This window comes from Myxocyprinus asiaticus, chromosome 43, assembly GCF_019703515.2.
Source record: "Myxocyprinus asiaticus isolate MX2 ecotype Aquarium Trade chromosome 43, UBuf_Myxa_2, whole genome shotgun sequence".
NCBI lineage: Eukaryota > Metazoa > Chordata > Actinopteri > Cypriniformes > Catostomidae > Myxocyprinus > Myxocyprinus asiaticus.
Genome location: NC_059386.1, coordinates 26,572,233 through 26,589,718, shown reverse-complemented (window position 1 = coordinate 26,589,718; position 17,486 = coordinate 26,572,233). Strand labels below are relative to the sequence as shown.

General features: G+C 37.6%; 1 protein-coding gene across 13 annotated transcripts in view; it reads right to left on the bottom strand.

Moving 5' to 3' along the window:
- Positions 1 to 17,486, bottom strand: part of LOC127433534 (neurobeachin-like) — a 168,147-nt gene that overhangs the window by 53,743 nt on the left and 96,918 nt on the right. For all 13 annotated transcript variants that reach the window (XM_051685528.1, XM_051685529.1, XM_051685531.1 and 10 more), the window contains exons 7-12: positions 14,484 to 14,603; positions 13,926 to 14,072; positions 4,224 to 4,421; positions 3,026 to 3,159; positions 623 to 731; positions 76 to 228 (exon numbers count right to left, since the gene is read on the bottom strand). In XM_051685528.1, coding sequence (XP_051541488.1) covers positions 76 to 228; positions 623 to 731; positions 3,026 to 3,159; positions 4,224 to 4,421; positions 13,926 to 14,072; positions 14,484 to 14,603 — 861 coding nt within the window. The remainder of the gene's footprint in view (positions 1 to 75; positions 229 to 622; positions 732 to 3,025; positions 3,160 to 4,223; positions 4,422 to 13,925; positions 14,073 to 14,483; positions 14,604 to 17,486) is intronic.

Below are 17,486 nucleotides of genomic sequence, written 5' to 3'. Positions count from 1 at the left end.
TTTTACTAGCAAAATGCCTCATCTGTGATCATATTTTCAAATTATTTTGACTTTTAGTGTGTGGGACGATTTTACCTTAGCCGGCGTGTGAATCCAGATGGCTGCGTTGAACAGAACGTGATCACAGAGCTGCTTCAGTAGAGGAGCTCCATGAGTCAGACCGTCTAGATACTTGGCAAAGGACAAAAACTGTTCCAGAACTGCCCTTGTGATGTGCACTCGAGAGGACTGATGGAAAGAGAGTGAGACAGTGTGAAAAAAGAACATCAGAGAATATTATATGAACAGCTAATTTCACAAACAAATTTGATAGACACAGTAGAAAGGGGGCAGAAAATTATTGTAATGAGAATTGATCGGGACACAATAAAGGCTGGATTTGAACCAGCATCTCCTGAATGAGTGCCGCAGCTCAATGCTAACCGCTTGGCCATGGCTCAGATTGTCTTGACACTTAATTTTTTAGAGATGTGGCCAAGTGGTTAATGCACATGGTCCGACATTCATCCGGGTGGCGCAAGTTTGAATCTGGCTCACATCACTTTCAGTTCCTGTAAAGCCAAACAAATTATAATAAAATACTCTTTTAATAATTGTTAAAATCACTGGCCGACTGCCTCACCTTCTCCAGCAGATAGCCAATAACAAGGAAGCCTTTTCCACCCAACATCTGTTCCTGCATGGCGACTGAACTTTTCAACAACTCCACCAAGAATGCCAGGAGAGTTGCACTGCAAACAAAAGAACAATAATTGAAATGCTGCACATATACAGTACAAACATTTGTACAAAAATGGTCTTAGTCATCTAAATCAGTTCTCTAGACTGGGTATTGATACAAAAATGGGTAGGTCTGTTCTAAAAGTAAAATGCAAATAATGCAACTAAACATACAATACAATATTTGGTTCAGTGTTTGTTTTATGTGTTAGGCTGGTAAATTACACTTCTGCTGTCATTTATACATTCAGGATTGGGAGGGTTACTTTTAAAATGTATTTCACTACAGATTACAGAATACATGCTGTAAAATGTAATTTGTAACGTATATCGTTAGATTTCTCAAGGTCAGTAACGTATTCTAAATACTTTGGATTACTTCTTCAGCACTGGTAGAAGTTTTCACTTGTTTTGACTATAAAAACTCTGCCAGTACAGTGAGACAAAATACATGTTAAAAATACATTCTCTGAAAAACCTAAATATCTTAAGCAGTGTTGTTTCTAAATCAAATTGATCTTGTTTTAAGGATTTTTAGATATTTTTACAGGAAAACAATACAAAAATTTTGCCCTAATATCAAAGGTCTTATTAGAAAAAAAGAAATTATGATCCAACGTGAATTTTCTTGATAAACAAATATGATCGTGACTGGTAACGTGCATGTAAAATGGCAAGAAATAGCATTTTAGCTTACCGTAAAGCTGACAATTTACACAAGGTTTATTTCTATTTCTTCTGCTCCAAACTCACTTCAAACTTACTTCTCTGTCTGCTCGTATGAATGTAACACATCATAAGAAAGTGTTTCACCGCTGTTCAAATGCACTTTGGATCACATAATTTATATGTATAAATGTTTTCCATCTGAAAGGACTAAATATTAAATGAAACAAATGACAATAAAATGCAAAGTAATCTCTTCAGTAATCAAAATACTTTTTGAATGTAACTGTATTCTAATTACCAATGATTTCAATTGTAACTGTAGTGGAATACAGTTACTTATATTTTGTATTTTAAATACATATTCCCATTACATGTATTCTGTTTCTCCCCAACCCTGTATACATTTAAACGTATTTCTTCTGCAGAACACTAACAAAGATTTTTAGAAGAATATTTCAGCTCTGTAGATCCTCACAATGCAAGTGAATGGTGATCAAAACTTTGACGCTCCAAAAAGCACATAAAGATAGCATAAAAGTAATCCATAAGACTACAGTGGTGAAATCCAGTGTGTGTGAGAAACAGATCAATATTTAAGCCCTTTCACATTTTGAAAGTGAAAGTGGAGATCTATGGGTCACCATTCACTTGGTCTGGTCACCATTCACTTGCATACTATGGACAGAAAGAGTGGAGATATTCTTCTAAAAATCTTTGTTTGTCTTCTGCTGAAGAAAGAAAGTCATACACATCTGGGAAGGCATGAGGGTGAGTAAAAGATGAGAGAATTTTAATTTTTGGGTGAACTATCCCTTTAAGGTTATTTTGTTTACTTCTGTACGATAAACAATTTTGTTACTGTGTTGGGTTGCAACGTGATTCATGAAACAAAACCAGTTCAGAGCCACTGGCCTAAATTATTATAGCTGAGGTGGTGAGATTCCTGATCAATTACTGAGAGTCTTTTTCTGAACTTCCTAAAGCTGACGAATGGGCCAGTGACCTCACCCATCTCCCTGATGATGGTAAAGCCCAGTGGGGAACATTACAACTGATCGAAGCACCACAGGTCTCTGCTCCACTGATTATACCTGGCAGCTCACTGCTGATCTCTAATCTACTTGCTATGCCTGCGAGCTCACACAGCAGAACCACACAGTGACCTGAGAAAGGAGGGTGACCGTATCATCCTCACATCTCCCAAAGGATTGTATGAGAGTTTTCTCTCACTCTCTTTGAGTACGTATCTCTTGAAATCCCACTTTCGCTGTCATGCTCTCTCTCTCTATTGCAGAATGAAATATTCCATTTATAATTTAAAGCACACATCCCTGACTGACTTTTTTTTACATCAAAATCAAATTAGCTTTTTCATACAATGAACATAAATGGTGACTGAGGTTGTAATTTTGCTTAACATCTTCTTTTGTGTTCCTCGGAAGAAAGAAAGTCATACTGGTTTGGTACAACTTGAGAGTAAATTATGGCAGAACTTTCATTTTTGGGTGAACTATCCCTTTAAGATTTTAGCACCATGATGAGCTTTAAAACATAAGATTTAAAGAACCACAAGTGCTGAATGTCTAAATTTAGCTCAGTGGATCCACAGTAGGGCATCTGCATAGTTGATACTCACCAGACGGTTGTCTCCACAGGGCTGTCGTTGGGTTGCCTGTAGTCCAGCTGAGAGAAGAGAGGGAACAGAACCTGTATTCCTCCAATAGAGTGGATGGCACTATGGATGGAGTGAGTGACGATAGCCTTCACATCCTGTGTATACACACAGATACACACACTGCATGATTGGAAAACTGGATCTATAAAGTCTATAAATACATAAAACCATTATAAAATTATTCTTATAATGGATTCAAAATGCCTTAACACACTTTATAATCAATTATATGGTCTTGTAAATAATTGTAATAACCGTTATAATGTATTATAATATATACCTGTTCATGGTTACACCTTTAAAGAGCATAATGCATAAAAAAAAAAAACAATGGGTATATCATGTGTTACACACTCTTCAAGGTGTAACCATAAATAGGCATTACACTGTATTGTAAATGTGGTTTAAAGATGAACACATATATAACATTTGGCAGATAATACAATTTATAACAGATAAATGATAAAAGATGATATTTATAATGATAACAGGTAATTATGAAATCATCAAAAGTCATCAAAAGATTACAATGTTCAGTAGAAAAGATGGAAAACTGTTAAGTAGTGTTGAAATCTGGCTAAGAAAACAAGTATACTGTTTCAACAGGAAAAAAGTAATATAATAATTAAATATAATAATAATCAAAAATATTACAAATATAAATATAATAATACATACAAATCAATACACTCTTTCTATATCTGCCTAGTCAGATGAATGCAGAAAATTAATTATGCATCCCTACTGTGATTGTATTACTTATTAAAAGGCATGAAGGGTAACATATTTGTATTATGAACCAACAACTTCAAAGAAAGCATTATTTCTTTAAAGGGATAGTTCATCCAAAAATTCTCTCATCATTTACTCACGTTCATGCCATTCCAGATGTGTATGACTTTTTTTCATCTGCAGAACACAAACAGATTACTTTTATGCTGCCTTTTATATGCTTTTTGGACCTTCAAAGTTCTGGCCATAATTCACTTGCACTGTATGGACCAACAGAGCTGAGATATTCTTCTAAAAATCTTTGTGTTCAGCAGACGAAAGAAAGTCATACACACCTGGGATAGTAAATGATGAGAGAATTTAAATTTTTGGGGTGAAATATTCCTTTAAGATAAACATGATCTATTATGTGTGTGACATCACAAACCTGTAGCATTAGGGCATGTGGCGAGTGCACGAATATGGAGGGGTTTTCCCTGGGCGAAGACTCCAGGCACAGCTGTGCGTCTGTGGCTTTAGCGTTGTAGGTGAAGGCGATGCTGCTGGCCAACTTCCCATCATACAACACCTGCTTATGGTGCTCAGCCAGGTGGATGTCGCTTTCTGACTTGAACTTGAATGTGCTCTGTGAAGACAGAGGAAAAAAATAAAGAGGAAAAGTACATCACTAATATCCTTCAAAAGAAATTTCTCTCATATTATGCTTCTCTTTCAGTCTCGCCTGGCAGCGGGCTTGTGTAAATGCTTTAGGGACTGGGCCACATCCCAGAGGACTGATAATAATAATAATAATTAAAAAAAAGCTTTAATTACTGAGACAGAGAAAAAGCCACAAGCACAGGCATACATTATCTTAATGAAGCTCTGGCTGCAGAAATGTGCCATTTCACTAATGGCTCTGAGTGTGCATGTGTTCTGGTACAAGCGTGTAAATGTGCATGTATCTGCAAAATCGCTCTCATATGAAGCACTTTGTGCCACTAGTCTTCCACTCAACTGAGGGAGTGAATGAGTGACTAGCATAAGATCATACAGAACCTCCTGAATGTGCATGACAGCAATTTCAACTGTTTTTAATTAAATATAAATAGATTTTTCAGCAAATATTCATTTTGACTTAATTTATACTGTATATGTTTATTATGCATTTTACTCAGTTAAAGGCCTTTGTGTGCAAATCTAATACTGTTTAGTCCAGATTAATGTGTAATTTAAAGACATGAAATAGAAATGTCCCTGGTTTTCTTGTGCATGATTCACCACTCCACATTACTCCAAAATGTAAACACTTTCTCTGCCTTTAAAATGACTTTTCTTTGCTGATGAAGTAACCAAGATAATGTGTGCGGGGAAAATAATACTAGCCAATACTATCATAGTCAGGCATGCTTAACCCCCTCCCATCCACCTACATATCTTCTAAACACCAATCAAATTCCAAAGGATAAAATACCACCCTACATGTCTTTCTAAATTTTCTATTTCACTCAGAAACATATCACATACAGAAATTGAATATTACATCCATTCATAATTTAACTTAAATGACCGCCAAACATCATATTTGTTTAATCCATTACAAGACCCTAGAGAAGTGATATATTATGCATGCAACATTTATGTCTATACATGTAATAATGCTGCCATTTATATCACATTGCCGACATTGATGAAAATCTGAAACATCTTCAGAAATCTAGTGCAAAAAGGACTGATGCAATAGTATTGAGACCAGCATTAACACATGGTCAAACACACTCTGAGCAATTCTTCAAACACAGTTTGATGCAAATAAGTCTTTGCTCTGGTACTGTGATTCGCTGCGGTTTCCGCAAGCCTGCTGCCAACATGTCCACTTAGCAACACACTGACTGGCACGCTGGCGCTGAACACGGCATCAAAACGTATGTACCAGACTCCAATCAGACATCCTACCTCTCAATCCAGTCTATAACACACATACACACACACACACACACACACACACACACACACACACATTAGGGATGCGCAATCAAACCCAATTACAAATTATTATTATTATTATTTTAAATAAATACAGAGGATGATTCTTCAGTTAGTGCCATTTTTAACTACTGATATTAAAAATCTTGAAAAACTAAACTTCTTCAAACTATGTTTCATCTACGTTTATCACATGCCTTGGAATAAAGTTCAGATCATGGCCTTGATGAACTATCAAGTGGATTTCAAAATTGTACACATACTTTTATTTTTTTTTTTGGGATTTAAATTGTCCGTTTCTTTGATTTCTTACATTCTTCTGAAAAATGCAAAGTAGAATCTTCATCATTTTAAACTTTTTATAAATGTATTATAGAGAAGTTAAAAAGTCTGGCAAATTCTGGTAAATTGAACCTTTCAACACTCTTACAGTGTGTAATTTCTGCGACACTAGCAGCACTGAACAGAACTGCAAAAATACACATTGTTTTCAAACAGCCTTCCGAATATGTCCCCGTCTGCTGTTGATCGAACAAACAGATAGTCCCGCCCCCAACTCACGCCACTGGTTGAGTCAGTGTTGTTGTGTCGGGCTGGACGGGTCGCTCAAAACAAACACAGGAATTTGTATAGCACCACAGAGACAGAGTGTTTACAGTTTTTGAGAAAAGTAACCTACAAATGGTTTACTTACAGTTGTCTCTGCATATAAATCTGTGATAGGAGAAAGTATTTTATCACCGAAAAAGTTTACAAACTTCAGCTTTAAAATATCCTAAAAAGTAACTAAAGAGACACAGTTAAAAAGTTTAAAGCTATCATAATTTGCCCTTTAAAATGACTTTTATATACTTTTATAAAGTTTTCTTCTTTAAAATCATCTTAAGAGACAGAAAATTCCCCTAACTTAAGAATCCCCCATGTACAGTATTGCAGTTAATATGATCTTATGGTTTCTCAGGCAGCATGAGAACACTATAAACTCGCTGCTGTAATCTCACCCCAGCGTTCCAGCGCGCACACCAGGCATTCATCATCTCTGTCACAGAGGGCACACGAGCAGCCGGCAAACTCTACCAGCTGTCTGGGAAACGGGTCATTGCGTCGACACACCCACCTATGCCTGACACTCGATGCTGCATACCTCGCACAGTTTTTCCTTCTGTCCCTCTCTCTTTCGCGCTCTTTCCCATGAGAGCACAGCTGCTTCAGGAAGCAATGACAGTGACTAACAGCACTGGAATCAGAGCAGAGCATGTGGAACGCCTTTTATGCACTCCAATGATCTATATACTGTAAGCTATAAACATACACACATATACAAAGCTTATACACAAAGGCGCCAATCCAGACGGCTCTCTTTACAACAATGCCAAGTGCCCCATACCTCACATGCTAATTACTATGGCAAGAAACAGCCAGAGAGCAGCTTGTTGGCAGTCACATGCTGTCCAGACATCTGGACTTCCTCTGGAATAGTGACCAAATCAACTGGCTGCAGCAGTAACACACAGCTGCTCAAAGTGACCAACAGACAGACAAGCGCACACATTTTGGCCATGAACTCCAGGCAAATGATGTGCATTTAATATTAGCAAAATAAGCTTCAGCATACAGTATAAACTGCTATTAGATCCCCATACATAAACAAATCTTGATACTGTAACTATGGCTATTTACGAAATAGCTTGCTACCATACTACTCATCCTATTTTTGCAGTACGCAGTATACTGTGTCCTAAACAAACCCTGACAGTATAACTTTGGCTATTTACAGAATGGAATATAAACCAAACTATTTCTGCAGTATGCAGTATATACAGTTGTGCTCAAAAGTTTGCATACCCTGGCAGAAATTGTGAAATTTTGGCATTGATTTTGAAAATATGATATTATCTTTTATTTAAGGATAGTGATCATATGAAGCCATTTATTATCACATAGTTATTTGGCTCCTTTTTAAATCATAATGATAACAGAAACCGCCCAAATGGCCCTGATCAAAAGTTTACATACCCTTGAATGTTTGGCCTTGTTACAGACACACAAGGTGACACACACAGGTTTAAATGGCAATTAAAAGTTAATTTCCCACACCTGTGGCTTTTTAAATTGCAATTAGTGTCAGTGTATAAATAGTCAATGAGTTTGTTAGCTCTCACGTGGATGCACTGAGCAGGCTAGATACTGAGCCATGGGGAGCAGAAAAGAACTGTCAAAAGACCTGTGTAACAAGGTAATGGAACTTTATAAAGATGGAAAAGGATATAAAAGGATATCCAAAGCCTTGAAAATGCCAGTCAGTACTGTTCAATCACTTATTAAGAAGTGGAAAATTCGGGGATCTCTTGATACAAGCCAAGGTCAGGTAGACCAAGAAAGATTTCAGCCACAACTGCCAGAATTGTTCGGGATACAAAGAAATACCCACGGGTAACCTCAGGAGAAATACAGGCTGCTCTGGAAAAACACGGTGTGGTTGTTTCAAGGAGCACAATACGACGATACTTGAACAAAAATAAGCTGCATGGTCGAGTTGCCAGAAAGAAGCCTTTACTGCGCCAATGCCACAAAAAAGCCCGGTTACAATATGCCTGACAACACCTTGACACACCTCACAGCTTCTGGCACACTGTAATTTGGAGGGACGAGACCAAAATAGAGCTTTATGGTCACAACCATAAGCGCTAAGTTTGGAGAGGGGTCAACAAGGTCTATAGTGAAAAGAATACCATCCCCACTGTGAAGCATGGTGGTGGCTCACTGATGTTTTGGGGGTGTGTGAGCTCTAAAGGCATGGGGAATCTTCTGAAAATCGATGGCAAGATGAATGCAGCACGCTATCAGAAAATACTGGCAGACAATTTGCATTCTTCTGCACGAAAACTGCGCATGGGACGCTCTTGGACTTTCCAGCACGATAATGACCCTAAGCACAAGGCCAAGTTGACCCTCCAGTGGTTAAAGCAGAAAAAGGTGAAGGTTCTGGAGTGGCCATCACAGTCTCCTGACCTTACTATCTTCGAGCCACTCTGGGGAGATCTAAAACGTGCGGTTCATGCAAGACGACCAAAGACTTTGCATGACCTGGAGGCATTTTGCCAGGATGAATGGGCAGCTATACCACCTGCAAGAATTTGGGGCCTCATAGACAAATATTACAAAAGACTGCACGCTGTCATTGATGCTAAAGGGGGTAATACACAGTATTAAGAACTAATGGTATGCAGACTTTTGAACAGGGGTCATTTCATTTTTTTTATTGTTGCCATGTTTTGTTTTATGATTGTGCCATTCTGTTATAACCTACAGTTGAATATGAATCCCATAAGAAATACAAGAAATGTGTTTTGCCTGTTCACTCATGTTTTCATTAAAAATGGTACATATATTACCAATTCTCCAAGGGTATGTACAATTAAAAAAATGTAACTCTGGCTATTTTTGGAATAGCTTACTACCATTCTATACAAACTATTATTTTAGTATACTGTATACTGTATGTTAAACAAATCCTGATAATATAACTTTGATCACTTTCAGAATAGAATACTACCCATACTGTTTCTGCAGTGTGCAGTATATACTAAAACACTGATGCTGCAACTCTGGCTATTTTCAGAATAGCATACTACCATACTACTCATTATATTTGCAGTATACAGTATATACTGTACTAAACAAACCCTGAAATTGTAACTCTGGATATTTTTGGAATAGCATACCACCATACTAATCCTATTTTTTGCAATATGCCGTATATACACTTAACAAGCCCTGTTACTGTAACTCTGGCTATTTTCAGAATAGCAAACTATAATGATATTCATTATGTTTGCAGTAGTTTATACTGTACAAACCCTGATATTGTAACTCTGGCTATATGTTAGTATGCTATCAGAATAGCATACTAACATACTACTCATACTAATTTTGTGGTATTTAGTATACACCAAAACCCTGACACTGCAACTCTGGCTTTTTCCGGAACACAATACTACCATACTACTAATATTATTTTTGCAATATGCCATATATACACTATTAATGTGACTCTGGCTATTCTCAGAATAGTATACTACAATGCTACTCATTATGTTTGCAGTATATATTGTACTAAACAAACCCTGATATTGTAACTCGGAATAGCATACTAATCTTACTATTTTTACAGTATGCAGCATATTCTAATGAACCGTGATCCTGTACTCTGGCCATTTTCAGAACCAAACTATTTTTGCCATATGCAGTATATACACTAAAAAAAGACTGATACTGTAACTCTGACTATTTTTAGAATAGCATACTAACATACTACTCATACTATTTTTGCAGTATTTAGTATATACCAAAACCCTGACACCATAACTCTGGCTATTTTCGGAACAGAATACTACCATACTACTCATACTATGTTTGCAGTATGCAGTATATACTGTACTAAACAAACCTTGATATTGTCACTCTGGCTATTTTCAGAGTAGCATCCTACCATACTATTTTTGCCATATTTAGCATATTCTAAAGAACCGTGGTACTGTAACTCTGACTGTTTTGTAATAGCATACTGCCATACTACTCATACTATTTTTGCAGTATGCCGTATATACATTAAACAAGCCCTGTTACTGTGACTCTGGCTATTTTCAGAATAGCATACTACCATACTACTCATTATGTTTGCACTATGCAACATATACTGTACTAATTAAACCCAGATATTGTAACTCGGGCTAATTTTGGAATAGCATACTATTTTTGCAGTATGCAGAATAAACTAAAACCCTGATACTGTAACTCTGACTATTTTCAGCATACAATAGTAACAAACTAATCATACTATTTTTGCAGTATACAGTATATACTAAACAAACCCTGATACCGTAATTCTAGCTATTTTCGGAATAGCATACTACCATACTACTCACACTATTTTTGCTTTATGCTGTAGCAGACAACAACGCAGCATACTACTCTTTGAAACTTATATTGTTGCATACTATACTAGGTGATGTACTGACAAGTCAATGAATTTTACTACTAGTCAATGCGGTAGAGGCCTGTGTTGACATCATGATCACAGGACTCGTAAAAATTAGTAGTCGTGTAAGCCCCAACACATACTACTACTTTAAAAATACTAAGCAGCGAACAGTATATACACTGCATAGAATGCAATAAACAGGCTGTTAATATTCTTTTCCTAACAGCCTATGTGTTGCAATGAGACAGGATCTCAACAACACCTGTAATAGATGTTTGAATTAAAAATCAACATCAACTTCAATCTTAATAACATAAAAGATGTATTGCATACAGCAGGCATCTCTCCACTGAGAGATCTTGACAGAGCATCATAGCACCGTACACACATCAGAGAATGCGCACATGAATAATCCACACTCTCTGCTCTCTTGATTTTTATTCTATAGCTAGAGTGAGCTGCAATCAGGCGCCGGGGAACTTTGAGCAGCGTGGGTACAAGGATTAATAATTAAAAATCCCTCAATAAGCACCAGAGACACTAAGTCCAGTACAGCCCAGACGGTTAACTCACTGTGCTGAGGCGAGAGAGAGAGAGAGAGAGAGAGAGAGAGAGAGAGAGAGAAAGTGAGCATTAAACGCTCTCATTTTTAATTCTCAGATTTAATGAAGAGACTTCCAGCCTGCGTTATCGGGGTTTAACTTAAAACGAAACACTGCCTAATGATCTCAACCAGGTTACATGTAACATTGTCTGCAGGTTAATAATCGCTTCTATAATGGATTGTTATGGTGCCAAAATTGTGTTTGATGAGTCACATTCAAAGCCTCAGTAAAATAGTCAATATACGGTAACTAGTGACCATTCACTTTCATTATATGGGGAAAAAAAATTCAATGTTTTGTATTTCACGAAAAGAAAAAAGTCATACAGGTTTGGAACACATGAGGGTGAGTAAATGATGACAGAATTGATTTTTGGGTGAACGATCCCTTTAAGGGCGTTTGAACAACACCCCTTAACCATGGTAAAATCACTACCACATGCCCTCTGTGGATTTTTACTTTACCAGTCCATGAGTCCATTTCTATCGAATAATGTAATACTCTAAACAAGCCGTGCTCTGTCAGATGCAAAAAAAACGCAGAGATAAGCACTGAGAGATCAAGTTCTTTATCATCTGTCCACATTTAGCCTAATGTACAACAACATCATCTGACTCAAGTAAGCAAAAGCTTCTTATAATCGTCCGATCATCTGACCAGAGTAAACAAGCCCTGTCTGCATTCGTTCTGTGAGCTTAGAGTAAATTAGGGAGCCTCACGCTTGGCCGGAGAGAAACATTCAGTGGGAGAATTTTTTAGAAGAGTGAGAAAAATCAAAGTTGACGACTAGGATTTCCACCCAGCGCTCCTCTCTAAAACACAACCATTAATTGGCCAATCCAGAAAGGCAAGACAGCGATTAACATCACTCATCTATCCATTCCTCTTCTTTTCAGCAGTGAAGACAAGTTATTTTTTTAAAAGTGTTCATCTACATCAAGCACTGGTTTGGCATAAACACTTCTGACCCATCAAGTAGAAGGAGCAATCAGCTCCCATATGTGTGGACTCGGGAGACATGCCGGACTGAAAGGTGAGAGTCTGGTTAATGAAAGAGAGACACAGAGGGAGAGAGGTGAACATTAGTTGTTATTAACAGATCTGTCTGGGAAATATAGAACTGATGCAATGGAGAAAAGTACTTTAACAGGGCCCATGCTGCTGGAATGGTAGTCTCAGACGGCCATGGACTGCCCACCATTCGTTCACTGATTGTCTGATTGTCTGATGGAGAGCACTTCCAGAAAATCACAAGCTCCAATCACATTGCTCCCACTGCTACTTCAAGTAGCTGGAGTGAACAGGTTTTTAAGCAATAAAAGCCTTTTTTAGCGAGAAATGTCTGTCATGTAAATCTGAGGTTTTGTCCTAACCAGCCGCGACTGCGACAAGTGACAGCGACAGGTCATTTGATCAAAACCTTGCTTTTTATTGATCCGTTTCAGTCACGTGACAATCAGCAGGGGAAAGCAACGGTGGTGAATGGAAAAACACCTGAGAATCAATATCAAGAAAATCATCTATAATTGCTTTTTAGCTATGCAAAGTTTTAGGAAAAATGTATACAAATCTGAAGTCAGCATAAATGTTTCTAAATTTGTCTTTCGCAGACATTTACATATATTTTGTCCACGATTCACCACGGTATGCTGGTGGGTCTGGTGAGTACACAGAAAGCAACCCATTTATTGATGAAGGGAAAGTTTAACTACTGTTGTTTTACTTACATTACCATAATTTAATAATTGTCTATTTGGGGAGTAGTTCATTAAAAAGTTAATTTAGTTGTGTTAATTTGAAAATATACAGCATTTTCCAAATCAACTTGCTGTTTACATATGACTTATATGTTTACATTTTAGTCTGGTGGTGTGAATAAAGTCTGTGCTTCATAAAATGTGTTTATTGACTGACATTAGTCAATTTAACTAAATATATACTATATATTGACATTATAGTGCTTTTTATTTATTGTTACAATTACCTCATATCTCTATTACAATTATAATATCATCCATTGTGCATTTCCAGTTTAAATGCATCCGACTCGGTTATTTTATAAATCTAATTGAAGCTGGTCATGACAACTGACATGTCTAAGAATTGTTTAGGTAAAATGGCAAATAAAAACAATTGTTTCATCCCTGCTCTCCCTGTTCATCGCTGCTTGATTTTGACTAAACAAAGCCATATCACTTAAAATATATACATTTATTTAAAGAAAAAATTACATCTTTGGCTCTGGAAAGTAAACAGCAGGTAGGTATAAAGCTTTATAAATAGAAACAAAAGTTTCGACTAGTTTTGTCACATCCCACAGCACAGCACATAAAACGTATATTGGGCTTTGGTAACAAATATGATGACGAAGTCATACATTGACCTCATATGAAACAGATAAAATGCGTGGTGTCGCACTGGCTAGCCCCGCCCACCGTGACGTCTCATTGGTACACATTACTGTACATAAAAGTGTCAGGCAGTTTCACATTCAGTGCGAACAGTTAAATTGATTTTCAATAGGAATTTGACACATAATGCTTGGTTACTTCAATAGGGATGTCCCAGTTTATACCTTATATCCAGGTCCCAGTTGATGAATGGCAAAGATCTGTGCTGGGTTCAATGCCTCACTGAAGACATAGACGGCTCCGAGCTGCCCACAGAACACCCGGTTAGCATCCGCAGTCTCGGATGAGCCCAGGAAACATTTATCATAACTCTGCAGGGAGGGAGGGAGAAAGATGAGACAATAAATCAAGATAAAAGAAAAACCAAGAAGAACAATAAAAAAATTGTTGGAGCTTGTCCATCGATTTCACTTTTTGGAGAGTTTTCCACTTGCTATCTGTTGTTCACATCTTGTTCTCATTTACTTTATGTAGTCTATAAACAATTCACTTTAAAGGGTTGCCAAAAGGGGAAGAGATACAAATAACTACACACACACATAGTGAACAAAGTTTAATCTATACCCTCTGATACTGATACAGTGCACCAGTTTTCTTTTGATCCACATAAGTAAGTGCTTATCTCATCTCTAATCGCTTGGACCCTAAAGGCGCAATATTTTTAAAAGTAACTGAGAAAACTGAAAAAGTATTGTAGAGTAAACAGCAGCAAAACCACTTACATCATTGGTGTTGACATGCCATGCCATGTCACCGTAGGAAACAAGCTGCCCATTGACATAACAACGGATCTCACTATTCCTCCAACGGTTGTAGATGTGGACTATGCTGATCATATACCACTGTGAGAGAGGAGAGGAAAATTAATCGGGAATACCAAAAGAAAGAGTAATCTAAATTGTCATTTTTTCAGTGCAGGGTCAGAGAGAGGGTGGAAAATGGCAATGTAAAACTAAATTATGGCGTTTTGGTGCAAAAAACCTTGATTAACATTATAAGTCAAGTTCAGGAAAATATAAAATGCTTTTAAGTGCAGAATATGTGCAGAAAGTTTACCTCAGTCAACATTCACTTTCAGTGCATCTTTTTTCCCCTATACAATGAAAGTGAATGGTGATTGAGGCCATCCGATGACATTCGGTGCTTCAGCTCTGCCTTGGCACTTTTAAAGGGGACCTATTATGCAAAATTCACTTTTACATGGTGTTTGAACATAAATGTGAGTCGGCAGTGTGTGTACACAACCACCCTACAATGTTAAAAGTCCACCCACTCCTCTTTCTTATATTTCTATTAATCAAAAACAGTGTCTCGAAATGACTGGTTTTTGTATCCGCTCTAAAATGACATCACTTTAGAGCAGGCCACGCCCACGACTGGTGACGGACTCCACCCTATTATCATAGACCCTCCCCTGAGTGATCGACACAGTGAGAAGCAGCTACAGTGAGAAGAATAATGTCTCAACTTCGTAAGCGTCATAAGTGTTCTGTTGTTGGCTGTAAAAGTAAACATAAGAGTCTTCATGTACTCCCGGCATCAGAGTCACTGAAGACGCAGTGGACAAGTTTTGTTTTTGAAGAAAATGTACCCCAAAACATACAAAAATTTGTGTATGTTTGTGCAAATCATTTTACACTGGACTGCTTTGTGAATGAGGATCAATATAAAGCAGGATTTTCAAAAATGTTTACTCTCAAGCATGGATCAGTACCAACTGTTCATGTTCCAGCTTTATATCCTGAAGATGTAAGTATCGCACTTGTATTTTGTACAAAATGTATTTTGTACAAAATGTATTTTGTGAATGTTTGCAAATCGCCTTTCCGAATGTGCTTGTTAGCTGATTCCACGGCTAATGCAGCTGAAGTTACCATTGTCTCTGATTGTACTCACGGAGACCAGACCTATGTTGTTATAGCTTGTTTGCACATGACGTCACGTCACTGCGTTGCTGTGCCGTGAAATGCAGATGGAGGGCAGGAAGTGATTTTCTACATAAGAAGCACTATCACAAACTCAAAATGCCTATGTTTTGCATCGTTTACGGTTGCTCATACATATATGGCTGAACTCCGGTGTTTACGGTGTCAGTCATATTGGTTCTGATTTGTTGTTGCTATAGTATCCGAAGCACGAGCTCTCTTCCGGAAAGGGGGCGGGGATCAGAAGCTCATTTGTATTTAAAGAGACACACACGCAAACAGCGTGTTTTTGATTCCACCCAAAAAGAGGCATTTACAACATGGTATAATAAATGATCCGTGGGGTATTTTGAGCTGAAATTTCACAGACACATTCTGGTGACACCTGAGACTTATATTACATCTTGTAAAAAGGGGCATAATAGGTCTCCTTTAATATTCCCTTCCAACTCCACGAGTTCTCGTGCTTTGGATTTTTTGATGGATGAGGCATACTGTATGATCCGATCCCTAAGAACCGCCTTAAGTGCCTCCCAAGCCACGCCCACAGAGGATACTGAGGACCAGTTGATCTCCATATAAACATTGATTTCAGCCTTTAACATTTGTTGGTTTCAGGATTTTGCAAAAGGGATACATAATGCCAAATATATGATTTATTCTCCAAATGTGGCAACACCTCTAAACTCACCAGGGCGTGATCTGAGATCAAGATGCCCCCAATTGAGCAATCCACAACAGATGAAATGAGGGACTTAAAAATATAAAAATCAATTCTAGAATAAATCTTATGGACTGATGAAAAAAATTTATAGTCTCTACCAGATGGGTTCAAAAGTCTCCAAATATCTGTAAGACCAAGCTTTTTACACATCCTGTGACGCGTCAATGTTGCTTACACACTTTTGCTTCACTATGATCAAGGACTGAGTCCATCAAAAGATTAAAGTCTCCTCCCAATATATCATGAGGGGTGTCAGTGGCTTGCAACATCCCTTCAAGGTCTATAAAAAAACCCTGATCATCAGCGTTAGGTGCATAAATATTAGCCAAAATAAGACTTTGCCCCTGAATTTCTGCTAAAACAATAATGACTCTTCCTAATTTATCTTTAATCTGTTTGAGACATTTGAATTGTAGATGCTTACTTATCAATGTAATGACTCCCCTGCACTTACTTGAGCCAGCACTAAAGAAAACATGTCCACCCCATATCTTCCCAAATTTTTCAGCTTCCTGCGGGGAAAGATACGTTTCTTGAAGAAACACTTTATCATATTTCTTACGTTTAAAAAAAGAAATAACCTTCCTTCATTTTATGGGGCACCCCAACCCATTCACATTCCACGTGGAGAGAGACAATCTGCTCATATTAACATTTGACATATGAGAAAAAATAGATTGTGTGACAAAAATAAAATTATAAAGACCACATTCCAACATTGGTGCAACAATCAATCACCGAACATCCCCCAGAACAAAAAAAAAAAAAAAAAACAGAAAAAAGAAAAATGTGAGCATTAACCCAGTGCACAACGGTGACAACCGGCGTCCATCCCTCTAAACTCAAACAGTCCATGTACACCAACGAGAGTCCCCGTGACAACTTTGTGGTCAGATTGCTCAAGTCCGGTGCTTCTATACTAATTTTGTGAGACAGAATTACACAACAGAAAATAATCTATAAAACAAACTCCAGCCAATAGGCGGAATAAGGACAAAGAACATGTAGATTCATCCACATAACTGTCCCAAAGGTGTGTTCCTCCACAAAACAAGCTCCAGCCGCTAGCAGAACCA